At 37.5% G+C, this 13,357-nt stretch overlaps 2 protein-coding genes across 2 annotated transcripts; both read left to right on the forward strand.

The window, feature by feature from the left end:
- The first annotated feature begins 6,090 nt into the window (after positions 1-6,090).
- On the forward strand, positions 6,091-7,377 carry LOC145661841 (uncharacterized). The gene has a single exon (XM_081727180.1). It carries the CDS (start codon positions 6,091-6,093, stop codon positions 7,375-7,377), a length of 1,287 nt encoding a protein of 428 aa, XP_081583306.1.
- Positions 7,378-8,871: 1,494 nt separating this feature from the next.
- LOC145661842 (uncharacterized) lies at positions 8,872-10,485 on the forward strand. Its single transcript, XM_081727181.1, has one exon. The coding sequence runs from the start codon at positions 8,872-8,874 to the stop codon at positions 10,483-10,485; it is 1,614 nt and encodes a 537-aa protein (XP_081583307.1).
- Positions 10,486-13,357: the final 2,872 nt, after the last annotated feature.

Consider the following 13,357-nt stretch of genomic DNA (forward strand, 5'->3'; position numbering starts at 1 on the left):
ATTCTAAATATTAATTACATTATGTATTCTTCTTATTATTTTTATTCAATCTCTTCTATTCTACTATCTGTCACATCTAAATAAAATGCCATAAATCATTTGGGTAATGGTCTCTATGTAACAGGCAATGCACTAGAACTATAATCCCACTATACTACCCGTTCCATTATTGTAATATTCCAATACACTTTATCTATTACACCGTTATAAATCAATTTTATATTTATTATTTTCTTTATATATGTTAATAAAGACATGAAGTAAAAAGTATTTTGTTGTCTAGGGTTAAGTACAAAGCGCTTTTAACAATTTTTGACCCTCTTTGTTGCACAGTTACCTGCAGTGGCGGGGAGGCTGAGCTCCAAAATTTTAGGATTTCTATAGGAAACGAATCAAATGTTTCTCATCCCCTTCTCCCCTTCTCCCAAAATTTTGGGATTCCTATACACGAAACATTCCTAGGAGAAGCCCCTACCAAAATATCTTTATAAATCTGTCGCTGTTACCTTTGTGCCCGTCCCCCTTTTCCCTTATACTCAGATACTAGAATCTATAATACTGAGACACTGTATACTTTTCCGTTTTTATTTCAGCGCGAGTTTTCTTAAATATTGTCAGGAAAATTCCTTTTCTTTGGTAATCAATCAGTGCCATTTATTCGGTGATAGTAGACCATGTTTAAATTCCGTGACAGTAATACAGATATTAAAACTGCTAGTGATATTAACGGCTCCGTGAAACCTATGGTAACTAGATGAGAAACTTACTCAATTATATTCTAAACATGTAAGAAACCAAACAATGGAATTGAAGTGTGAAAATAATATTAGAAATTAACCAGTTGCAAGTGGAATAACACGCTTTAAAGCAGGCGAGATTTAAGCCATAAAGACGAGTTTTTGATTACATTGTTTCTTAAAAAATAAAATATTGGTAGTAATATTTAGTATCGAATACATACGTATACGCCTAAAATGATTTCGTTAGGGAAATGTTTAGTCAGGTTTACATATTGTTATCTTTGTTGAGTTGTTTGTTTCTTGTATTAGCGTTTGTTATTGTATTGACCAGTTGTTACCGTCCTATATCGGCACCATTTAATCTTGAACCGCAAATTAGGTATTAACAAAGCAAAAACCATGAAAAAAATCGCATTCCGAAAGAATGGACAAGAGATGTTTTGGAATTGGGCGACTCAATATAAATAAAGTAAAAGTATACAAATGTAAACATTTTCTACCTTTACTGTAAATTTTGTTTAAATTTGATAAGTAAATTTTTATTTTCCAGTTTATATTTTGAGTAACGCATATGTGGGAACATTAAAACTTTGTAAGCGTTTAGAGCCTCCAAGGGTCTTAATCCGACCGTGGTATTTAAGCATTTTCTTTGATTTGTGGACGACCTTATTATATTCGAATAAGAGGAAAAATAAAAATATGAATTAAAATATAGTAATGTAAATAAATGAGAATGAAAAGTGTATGAGACAAACCATTGTAAAAAATTAAGTAAACCCGGCAAGCTACAAAGATCCATTGTTTCCAATATTGGTTGTTCCATTGAACTCCTTTTTACTTGTCTTTCTAACATTTTCCGCCTCATATTAATATTTTCTGATCATATGTCAAAGATACAAATTACTTCCTATCCATTATTAGTTCCGTCATCGAATTTCTACGTCCAGCACCATTCGAACCTCTTTTAGGCGTTCAAATATTTCAGTCTCAGTCTAAGTGGCCTGAAAAATTCTCAAATACCAAGTACTCAATTCCTAATCCGACTAGCCTAGTTCGTTTCAACCACGAATAATTTCACATTTGAAAAGAAGCATTATATTGAAGCCAGAGTTAGTGCAATGGGTATTCAGTTGGCCTCTCATACATGAACCGATTCATGAAACATCTGGACTTCAAATACTCTACTCATGATCACTTCAATCTTTCTTTCGGCTTCAATTCGTAGATATTTTCCTAATATGAACCCACTGCCCACCAGCCCTGTAACCAATCCTGCAGTCCAGAACATCAAGTAGGCCTACCCAACTCCTTTCATCTAGTCTTTCTCCAGTAACATATTCATCTTCCCTAATCTGGTCTTCAAACTTAAGAATGGTGGTCTTGAGATTGATACACGCATCAAACTTTCCAACAGTATGCAGCAGCCTTCAAGAGCTGCCACCTTCACCATGTAGACCGCTTCCTACCTTATGTTTTTTCAGTTAGGTAGCTCGTACTCCGTTTCACCACAGCACTTCACATGAAGATACATTTTCATCTTTACCATCCTAGCCTCCATCCTGCTGAAACTAATGAACCTACTTTTGCCATGTCCAACCATTACATCCCTGTTATAAGGATAGACCATTTAAAATAACTAACAGCTTAACCAAAGGAAACCCTAATATAAAATTCGTACTACATTTGTTACTAGCTTGACCCTCCTGAATCCCACCATGAAAATAACATACATTTTCCATACCTATAGTTTTGATTCATCAAAACACATTCATCTTGAAACGTATGCACTGCCCAGCCTTCTTACCGATAAGAAAAATATATCTAAATAGTACAATCCAGCACAGATCCGTAGCCAGCCCAAAAATGTAGAGGGGCCGATAGAAGTTAGCGGGGCCCGATCCAGCCATATATTTCATATGCAAGCTTACAGCGAAAATTTTAAAGGGCCAGTAAAAATTTAGGGGGCCACCCCCAAATCTCCTGGATACGAGCCTAATCTAGCACAATTACCTAAGAGTAATTTAAAATCGGTTGTAAATTATTTTACGTAATGATTTTTACTTGACTTTCGTCGTACTTCCCTAAAGTATACTACTTGCCTAGTTTCGTCGAAAATAGCATGTCGGTATCCTTGGAAACTCAATTGCTAAAAAAAATTTTTTTTTACGGAACTTACTCTTATAAATCTCTTTCCGCTCCTCACTACACTTCATTTCCAACGTTGGATTGTTTATAACATTTCTTGTACTACGGCGCGCTCGTATTGGAATCATCTCTGTTCTCTCCGTTCCTCATCTTGGTTCATTCAGCATGACTTCCTTCCCTCTTTCCCCCATTTCCTCCTTCGTAACAGAGTTCATATCCTTTGAACTACCGACGGTTATTTCTACTTGGAAAACGTACTACTCCTCTCTGTAGTTATGATCAGCATGGTGGCATTGTCAATCATCACAATTTCTCCTATTCTCTTTGTCTACAACATCGCTTTCGTTTTCTCTTTATACTCCATAAATACCTGTGTCCGTGTCCATTTTATGGAATTCTCTAATTGTTTCTTTTTTTAAATCGCCATCTATTCTTAAAGCTTAATACCTACCTTTACAACGATGTGCTTTATTTTGCATCTTATAACCACCTCTAAAGGTTTATCATGTTCATTTATCTTTGTCTTTTGAAGTCACCGAATATAATTGTCGGGAGCGTAATTCTCGCTGAGATAACATGATACCGAAGAAAAGAGCTCGAGGCCTTATGGTATCAGTATTGCACGGGTTGTCTCAACCTCCCGTTTTAGTTACAATTTTCGTTTACTATGAGTGTTGTTCTTTGGATTAATTTACTTGATTTTAATCTTTATAGTGCATGGAGACCCCTGGCGTCAATATTTTTCTACAGTGGTTTTTACTTTATAAAAATTTCGATTAACACGGGTGAATTCGAGTTTTCACTCGGGCTATTTTAGTTATGATGAGTCATGACCAAGTTTTTATTAGTGTAGTCAACTTCAATGATTAATACAATTTACTCAGCGTCTAACAAGTTTTCAGTGTAATAGAGAACATGGCTTCTCCGGCAGCCACTTAAATTTATATTAATAGTTTTAATATTTTAATAACCGAAAAGGAAAAAAGAGTTTATCTGTGGTTTACATAGTTAATTTAGGAGTTCGACAGTGCTCGTTACTCCGAGTGCCTCGTGTGGGGTAAAAATTTATGAGGAAGAGAGTTGAGTGGGATTTCCTATAAACCTACATTACACTTACGACCCGCTCGGGAGAGTAATACTCCCGGAAGTACGTTTTCCCGCGCGCTACTCTAGCCAGCTGTTTTACGCGCTATCCTAGCCAGTTGTTTTAAGTTGATCACAAAATTTATATCATGAAGCACAAGGGGAACAAAACGAGCCCAATATCATGGAGTACAAGGGCATAAGTACTACAACTACTTATTTGCAAAAAAGTAAATAAATCACTTTTTAAGTATTATTTTCATATTATTTTAATTTAATAAGTGTTATAAAAATGTAGAAAAAAATGTAAAAAAAACTTTCCTCGGGCCGGGTTTGAACTCGCGCCAAAAGATACTTTTAGCATTAGCATATAGCGCTAGCGCACTCGGCCACGAAGGCGGACAGCACCTATCGTTTGATTTTGCTATTTTAATGCAACGTGGCAAGAAGTGGATAACGCCAACCAATCAGAACTGTGGTTCTCGTTTCTACTTCCGGGAGCATTACTCTCCCGAGCTAGTCCTTTACACTTACACTTTCTTTTACATTTATATGTACATATATCCTCTTCTTTTTTATACTTTTTTTTCATTTTAGACTTTCCACTTTTCTCTAACTTTTTGGTTTGTTTAATTTGTCTTTCCTGCCTGAACTTCTTTCCCTTTTTCACTGTCTGAACTTCTTTCCCGATTTTGACTTTTTTCTGACTTTGACCTTTTCCACGATTGTGTCCTTTCTTCCTAATTGTGTCCTGTATTTAATTCAATTTTGTTCCTTTATCACAAATATTCCGTGTGAGGTACACATAAGACAACTTTGCAATTGTAGCACACATGACGTCAATGCTGGTGCACCTACATTTTTGACCGATAATGGCCTCAAGACAAGACTGGTTAATCTGGAATAGTGATGGGAATTCTGATTCCCTTCTGGTATTCGATTCCTTTGGATTCGTTGAGTGCAAGTAATCATAAAAAGTAACGACTACTTTCGTTATTTTACAAGGATTCATGTGTCCCTCTGAATCCCTGTACTCAGTTGCCTTTTGGGTTTCTTTCCCTCTGTTGGGTTTGTTATGGCAACATTTGTACCGAGTTTTGTTCTTCTTTTGTTTTTCTTTTGTTCTTTCCCTCGTTTTCTATCAGCTGGAGTGCAAGTGCTAATGTTAGAATAAAAATAGTATTTTTTGCCTTCTATAATATAATATTAACGTTTTATTGTAACATCTGGCGACCGTGACACGACTGAAAAACGACTTAAATAATGGAGAAGGCAAAAAGAGTGAGAACAGTGGCGAGAGCTGTATTTACAAAAATCGCAAAAAATGTGAAACAGTGCTGTAATGCCGCGAATGTGAACATTGACGAACTTAAAGTGAACTTTGAATTATTGGAGGATAAATACAGGGCAGTTGATGAAGCGCACAATGAATACATTGAACTGTTATTAAAAGAAGAATTCGAAGATTTGGTTCAGGAAACAGAAGCACAAGATAAGTATGTTCTGACATTTTATAGTCTTCGTACGAAAGTTCAAGAGTTGATCGATAAGCATGCATTAAATTCAACTCGTGATACAGACAGTGTTTCGACAGAAGGTAAGAAACGGGGTATTAAGTTACCGGTAATTGAATTGAAGAAGTTTGATGGTGACTTAAAGAATTGGTTACCGTTTTGGAGTCAGTTCAATCGAATCGATGCGGACACGAATATCGCAAACAGTGACAAATTTCAGTATTTAGTTCAGGCCACTCTACCCGGTTCAAGAGCACGCCAATTTGTTGAAAGTTTCCCGTTGTGAAGAAAACTATCCGAATTTGATTGAAGGTTTGAAGTCACGTTTCGGTCGTGAAGATACATTGGTAGAAGTGTATGTGAGGGAACTTTTAAAACTGGTGTTAAGCAATTTGAACAGTAATAAGCAATTAGAACTCAGTGCCTTGTACGACAAAATTGAGTCACAATTACGAGCATTAAATACATTAGGAGTGACGACAGACAAATGCGCAGCAATGCTGTACCCACTAGTGGAATCGTGTTTACCTGAGGAACTTTTGCGAGCATGGCAAAGAGGAACTACGAACTATGGAGAATCTACAGTGGAAAATTGACTGGAAAATTTAATGTTGTTTGTGAGAAAAGAAGTTGAAAGTGAAGAGCGAATAGCACTTGCAGTTGCAGGCTTTGATTTGAAAGATACTTCCAGTGCGATAAAGAAAAGGAAGGATCGAAGTAGTCCCACAGAAACTGTTCCAACAGCGGCAGAGTTAGTTAATTGTAAAAGTGACCTAGAGAAATGTATTTTTTGTAGTGATTTTCATGTTACCGAAGAGTGTTCGAAGGCACGTAACTGGTCTTTCGAGGAAAAAACAAAGGTGTTAAAAGCAAAAGGTTGTTGTTTCAAATGTCTAAATCCGGGGCACATTAGCAGTAGATGTAGAGTAAAATTAAAATGCGCCAAGTGCAAGGGACAACATTCATACATTATGTGCAAGGGACCAAAAGGTAACAAGGAAAATGACGGTACAGTGAAACAAAGTGTAACGAAACCGGTTATTGAAAATACATTAACTAATAACGTGTATGCCGAAACGTTTTTGCAAACATTAGTTGTAAAAGTAAGGGGTCAAGAGACAGAAAGGGAGGTAAGAGCAATTATAGATACCGGTTCCCAACGATCGTACATTCGAACAGCTACCGCATTGGAAATGGGATACGAAAGTGTTAAAAAAGAAAGTGTTACGCATGCACTCTTCGGAGGTATTTGTTCTGCACCTTATGAACATAGTTGTTATCAAGTTAGGTTGTATAGTCTGAATGGAGATTATGCATGCAATTTTGAAGCGCTGAACCAAGATACAATATGTAGCAATGTGACGTCAGTAGTTGAATGTCCTTGGATACAGGAGTTAGAAAAATTTGGTGTAGAAATTTACGACAGGAACCCTGGCGCGATAGAAATTTTAATTGGTTCTGACATTGCAGGAAAACTTTTTACTGGGAAAAGAATTGTGTTGAAGTCCGGATTGGTAGCTATGGAAACATTGCTTGGTTGGGTTTTAATGGGCAAAGTTAAAGTACGTGGTGATGTTAAATACTCGTCTATGGCAACGATGTCCATGTTTTGTAAAGAAGCATCTATAGCGGATTTATGGTGGTTAGATGTTCCTGGTATCACAGATCCTGCGGAAAAGAAGACAAAATTGGAAGCTCAGCAAGCAGTAATGGATTACTTTAATAAGACCGTAGCTATTAATGAGGAGAAGAGGTACGAAGTAATGTTACCTTGGATAGAAGGACATCCTACACTTCCTAGTAATATTGAGATGTGCAAAAGAAGATTGAATACACTTATTGCTAAGTTGAAGAAGGAAAAACCGTTACGAAGACTATCAACAAGTGTTGAATGAATGGATATATGATGGCGTAATAGAAGAATTCCACCAGAAGAAAAGGATAGAGAAGGGCATTTTTTACCTCATCGCCATGTAGTCAAGGAAAGCAGTACGACGAAAATACGTCCCGTCTTCGACGCATCAGCCAGGGAGAAAAATTATCCTTCATTGAATCAGTGTTTAGAGAAGGGTATTAATTTGATCGAAATGATACCCTCAATTTTAATAAAGTTTAGGTTAAATAGAATCGGAGTTGTATCCGATATCAAGAGAGCATTTTTACAAATTAGTGTTTGTAAAAGAGACCGTGACTTTTTGAGATTTTTGTGGGTTGACCAGGAGGGAAACGAAAAGATATTTCGTCACAAGCGTGTAGTTTTTGGTGTGAACTGTAGTCCATTTTTGTTGTGTGCAGTGATAGAACATCATCTTAAGTTAGAAATGGAAAAAGAGAAGGAAAAAGCCAATATTCCAGAGAAGTCATCGCTCAGCTTTCGAAGTGTTTTTATGTGGACAATTGCGTTACCAGCGTAAGGAATGAAGAGGAGCTTCATCACTTCATTAATGAAAGTACCCAAGTAATGGCGAAAGCTGGATTTGAGCTGAGAGGGTGGGAGCACACTTCTTTTGGCGAGATGGAGCAAGACAACTGAGTACCGGTCTTGGGTCTACAGTGGGAAACGAAATCTGACACTTTGGCTATAAGACCAGAATGCTGCGACGGGTTGATACCAGACGTTCTTACTAAGAGGGTTATTTTTCGTTTGCAAACAGGATATTTGACCCCATAGGGATTACTTCTCCAGTGACGTTGTATCCAAAGATCCTTTTGCAAGAAATTTGGACATTGGAATTAAGTTGGGACGAAGAAGTACCAGGGGCAGTAAGGAAGAAATTTTTACAGTGGGTAGGTGAATTGCCTTTGTTGAAAGAACTTTCATTTCCTAGATGTATACAAGGAGATTCAGAAAATTGTAGCCTACATGTGTTCTGTGATGCAAGTGAAAGAGCCTATGCTACGGCAGTTTTTCTTAGAACTGTTACAAGAGAAAACATTAATGTGCAGTTAGTACAAGCCAAGACAAGAGTTGCTCCTATAAAGAAATAAACCATAGCAAGATTAGAATTATTGGCAGCTACTATTGGTGGGACACTAGCTACTTCTGTGATTGAGGCCTTGAATCTTGAAGGTATACAGATTTATTATTGGACAGATTCTACAACAGTTCTTGCATGGATTAAACGAGATGAGCAATGGAATACTTTGTTTGGAATCGAGTGCAAGAAATCCGAAAATTAAGTGAAAAAGAAACTTGGCATTACGTACCAGGAACCATGAATCCGGCGGATTTACCATCGAGAGGATGTACTTGAGAACAACTGCTTGAGTCAAAATGGTGGGAAGGTCCTTCGTGGCTGCGAAGACCCAAGGAGGAATGGCCAGAACAGAAGTATGAGTATAAAGAAGAAATTATTACACAGGAAAAGAAAAAGACGGTCTCATCAGCTATGCTTAATGTTGGAAAGGAGGACAGTGACTGGTATTATCGGTATCCTTCGAAGTACGAAAAATTAGTTCGCATAATAGGTTGGATGAAAAGATTTATTCATAATTGTCGTTCTAAGCAAAGAAGAAGCAACGAATTGTCTGTTGAAGAATTGATATCAGCAGAGAGGACTGTTATTAGACTTGTCCAAACAGATTCCTTTGAGGGTGTTGGCGACAAGAATTTGAAATCTTTGTGTCCGTTCGAAGACAATGACAAACTCATCAGAATAAAAACCAAAATTACAGAACTTTCAGATGTTGAAACCTTCCGTTATCCAGTTGTATTGCCAAGCACACGTCCAGTAGTAAAAATGTTAGTGTACGATAAACATGTGGAAGCTTGTCACGTTGGTGTTCAAGGTTTGTTGAGTCTTCTTAGGGAACAGTTTTGGATACTCAAAGGAAGAAAAACTATTCGATCTATAATAAAGCAATGTGTCATATGTAAACGATATACTGCCGAGAAGTTGGAACCAATCCCTGTAGCCCTACCCGAAGATAGAATCAGAGATGCAGCAGTGTTTGAAGTAACGGGAGTGGACTTTACCGGACCAGTTAGACTACGAGATGGAGGAAAAGCTTGGATTTGTATATTTACCTGTGCAGTATATAGAGCAGTGCATTTGGAGCTTGTTTCCGGATTATCAACTAGTGACTTTCTTCAAGCCCTTAGAAGATTTATAGCGCGTCGAGGCCGTCCTTCGGTCATTTACAGTGACAATGGCACGAATTTTGTTGGCACAGAAAATTTATTGAGCAGACTGGATTGGAAATGTATAACGTCTTTTGCAACTGTGAAACGCATCAAGTGGAAATTCAATCCACCCAGTGCTGCTTGGTGGGGTGGATGGTGGGAGCGTTTAATTCGATTAATGAAAGGACTGTTAAGGAGAATACTTGGGAAGGCTTCGCTAAATTATGAAGAATTCATTACAGTGTTGTGTGACTGTGAAGCTGTCATGAATGGTCGACCGTTAACTTATGTGTCTGATGATAGTTCGGATTTATTAGCTTTAACTCCAGCTATGTTTCTGCAGCAAGTTAGAGAAGTAGGATTTCCGGATCTCGACAACTTGGAATCCGTTAACCTACAAAAACGGTTGAGATATTGTCATAAACTCAGGGAACAGTTGCGCAGTAGATTTCGCAGTGAATATTTGGGACAGTTGGTGCAGCATTGGAAATCTAGAAGAGACCATAGTGAAATCAAAATAGGGAATGTTGTACTTGTAGAAAACGAGAACTTGAAACGTTTAGAATGGCCTTTAGCAAGAGTTGTGGAAATATTACCTGGACGTGACGGTGAAGTACGACTTGTGCGCTTGAAGACACGTACCGGATTGATGATGAGACCAGTGCAACGAGTTTTTCCCCTGGAAGTTCATTCAAATGAGACACCACAGGTGTTGAAAGAACCAGCAGTGTATCCTAGTGATGAACAAATGGACGGAGTGAGTGATAAAAACACAGAGACTGAGTGTGAAACAAAACTTCAAACTGTTACAACTCGAACTGGTAGAAAAGTGAAACCTCCTACCAGATTAGATCTTTTGTGTATACTTAAAAATAAATAATGTTTGTTGTGGTTGAGTTACTAGTCCCCTCAATGTAACTCAAGGTGGGAGGATGTTGGGTTTGTTATGGCAACATTTGTACCGAGGTTTGTTCTTTTGTTTTTCTTTTGTTCTTTCCCTTGTTTTCTATCAGCTGGAGTGCAAGTGCTAATGTTAGAATAAAAATAGTATTTTTTGCCTTCTATGATATAATATTAACGTTTTATTGTAACACCCTCAGTTCTGATTGCCCGTGCTCAAACACGTTTTCGAAAGCTTCTTCCTCGTTTTCGTCAATGTATTCAGTTTGGCTTCGTAGTAGTTCGTATATCTTCGGCAGCATGCTATTCATTAAGTAATCAAGTACTGTAGAATTGTGCTTCGGGTGAGTGACAGGGAGAAAAGGAAATAATATTTTTAGGTAACTGACTTTAAAAGAAAATAGCACCTCTCGCTTCATCCTCTTTAGAGGGAGTGACACGACACCAGCGAGCGGTGGAAAATAGTTGTTTTCATTCTTCCTTTCTTAATGAACACCCAACGTACAACTGCCATATGTTTGATAGTACTATCGTGAATAACTGTGGGGAGGCTAAATAAGACAAGGAATGAAGGGCTGTGTTTCACTGTATTTTAATATACTTTTTTTTAAAATAGTGTTGGTTATTTACATGAATTTGAAGTGAATTAAGATAATATTCTTCGAAAGTAAGAAAATATCGGGAAAATATAATGAAATTTGAGATTAAAAAATGTAGAACGCAAAACTTTCTGCCCTCCACTACAAATCAAGCCTTTACAAACAACAGCTACAAGCAGTGTTCGGACTGCTTGGAGAATACCTTGGATTTTTTCCCCCGGAAAAATTTAAATCTTCCGTGACTAAATAGAACTTGGGTTCTGTCCTCCCTAAATAAATTAATTAGCATACTGACTATAAGTGACAAATTCGACAAGGTTCAAAAAATTAAGGTACCGGTACTTTCTGCACAAGAATTGTAAGAGTGGTCTCGCATAGCGTAGTCGCTAACACTCTCTCGCCTTTGGTGCGAGCGGTCCCGGGTTCTATTTCCGGTGGGGACACTCGGTCGAAAAAGTGTAAAACCTTTCTGATGCCAGCCAACCTGATTGGATTTTCCTGTTTTTTCCTTATTCACACCAGATAAATGCCGGGATGGTACCTAATATATAGGTCGTAGACCGCTTAATTCCTTCCCCTTCCCCCGGTTAGTCGAGGACGTCATCCCTTATACGTGACGGGGTAACGTACCTATCCACACTGAAAGCCCAGAAACCTAATTCCTAATCTTATAATCCTAAGGATGAAATAGAATCTTTGAGAGCAGGTAATACTTCGAATCTGATGACATTTTAACGTTTTAGTTTTTTGTCTCTTAGTTTGTCAAAAATGAAAGCAAATATTGGAATTTGAATAACCTTAATCATAGATAATCGTGGTATGCACCAGAAAAGGTGCATAAAAGCAACCATTAACGTTGATATCTGTAGACATGTGCAGTGTTACCACAAATTACTATTCAAAAAACCCGTGTGAAGAAAGCGACTGGAACAATGAATTTAAAGGAATTAAATGAGAAATTGTGTTATCTTTGCGGTATTTTAAGATATTACATCTACATAATTCTAATAATTGTATTTCAAAACGATTTTGCTTATTACAAATGTAATAAAAGTACGAGAAAATTAGAACACAACCGTATATTTGACAATTAGAACACAGCCGTATAAGGATTCAGGAGCTGCTCAAAATGGCAACAGATTGAGACATTTTGTTTCTGCTGCTGTGAAATATCTGGTTCCTTAAGCCATAGCCGGAGAGGGGACTAGAGTGTAGTTAGACCCATACTAAATATGGCTTATATTTATGTTACCAAAGCTGATCAAACGTTAAAAATTGGTGATCAAATGATTGAAAAACGTTGATCAAATGATTGACATAAGAAAAAGTCAAATCAGTGGTGTAGGAGGACTGGTCCCCCATTTTCTAATCATTATTTCTCTGTTAGTAAAGTTGATCAAACGTTGAAAATCGTTGATCAAACCTGATCGAACAATTGGCACAGGGGCGTCATTTAGGGGGACAGGGAGGGGCATTTGCCAGCCCTGAGTTTGAGATTTATATAGATTTTACCAAAAGAATAAAAGTAAGTCAATGAAAAACGCGAAATTTTACATCAAGGGGTCTTGTACCCTTAAGCCAAATCTGAAATGACGCTACTGAATTGGCATCGAAAAATTCAGACTCAGGCGTGAAGGTGGACTAGCATGTAGGTAGTCCCTCCCTACTAAATATAGCTTATATTTATGTTAGTAAATCTGAACAAATCTTAAAAATTGTTGAGCATACCTGATCACACGATTGACATAAAAATATTTTTTTTAAGGAGGTGCTAACTGCACGCTGGTGATCGCAATCTTCCAAAGTCTCCCAAAGTCTGTTTTTATATGCAAATATGTAAGGAAGACTGCCAGTGTAAATAGTTGTAAATACATTTAAAAACAATTAGTATATAACTAGAGAATAGACGGCACCACACTTTTTTTTTATTACTTTGTTGTTTGTTCGCTTGTATGGCTAAAACCGTGGTTTCTGACCGTTGGATGTTAAAAGTTTCTATGCCGTGAGAAAGGGGAGGCAAACAGTTTAGCTTCGTCTTCCTGGTTACGAAGCGTGCATAAGGTTGAAGAGGAGAGAGCACTCAACAAGCAGAAGAATCAAGCAATGAAGATGTTTCTTTTTTTCTTAACGCATGCGCACTATAATGGGCAGATGCTTCCAACGTGTCTATCTGTGTTTCGTATGAGTATTCGTTACTAAATCTTGTCATTCTCTCCAATGCAGACGCAAATTGATTCCAGGTATCATGGGCCT

The sequence above is a fragment of the Thermobia domestica genome, chromosome 10, assembly GCF_964235325.1.
Source record: "Thermobia domestica chromosome 10, izTheDome1.hap1.1, whole genome shotgun sequence".
Classification (NCBI taxonomy): domain Eukaryota; kingdom Metazoa; phylum Arthropoda; class Insecta; order Zygentoma; family Lepismatidae; genus Thermobia; species Thermobia domestica.

What these genes read in the sequence shown, in the direction of transcription:
- LOC145661841 (XM_081727180.1), top strand. Translation starts at nt 6,091, where the DNA reads ATGTTGTTTGTGAGAAAAGAAGTTGAAAGTGAAGAGCGAATAGCACTT.
- LOC145661842 (XM_081727181.1), top strand. Translation starts at nt 8,872, where the DNA reads ATGCTTAATGTTGGAAAGGAGGACAGTGACTGGTATTATCGGTATCCT.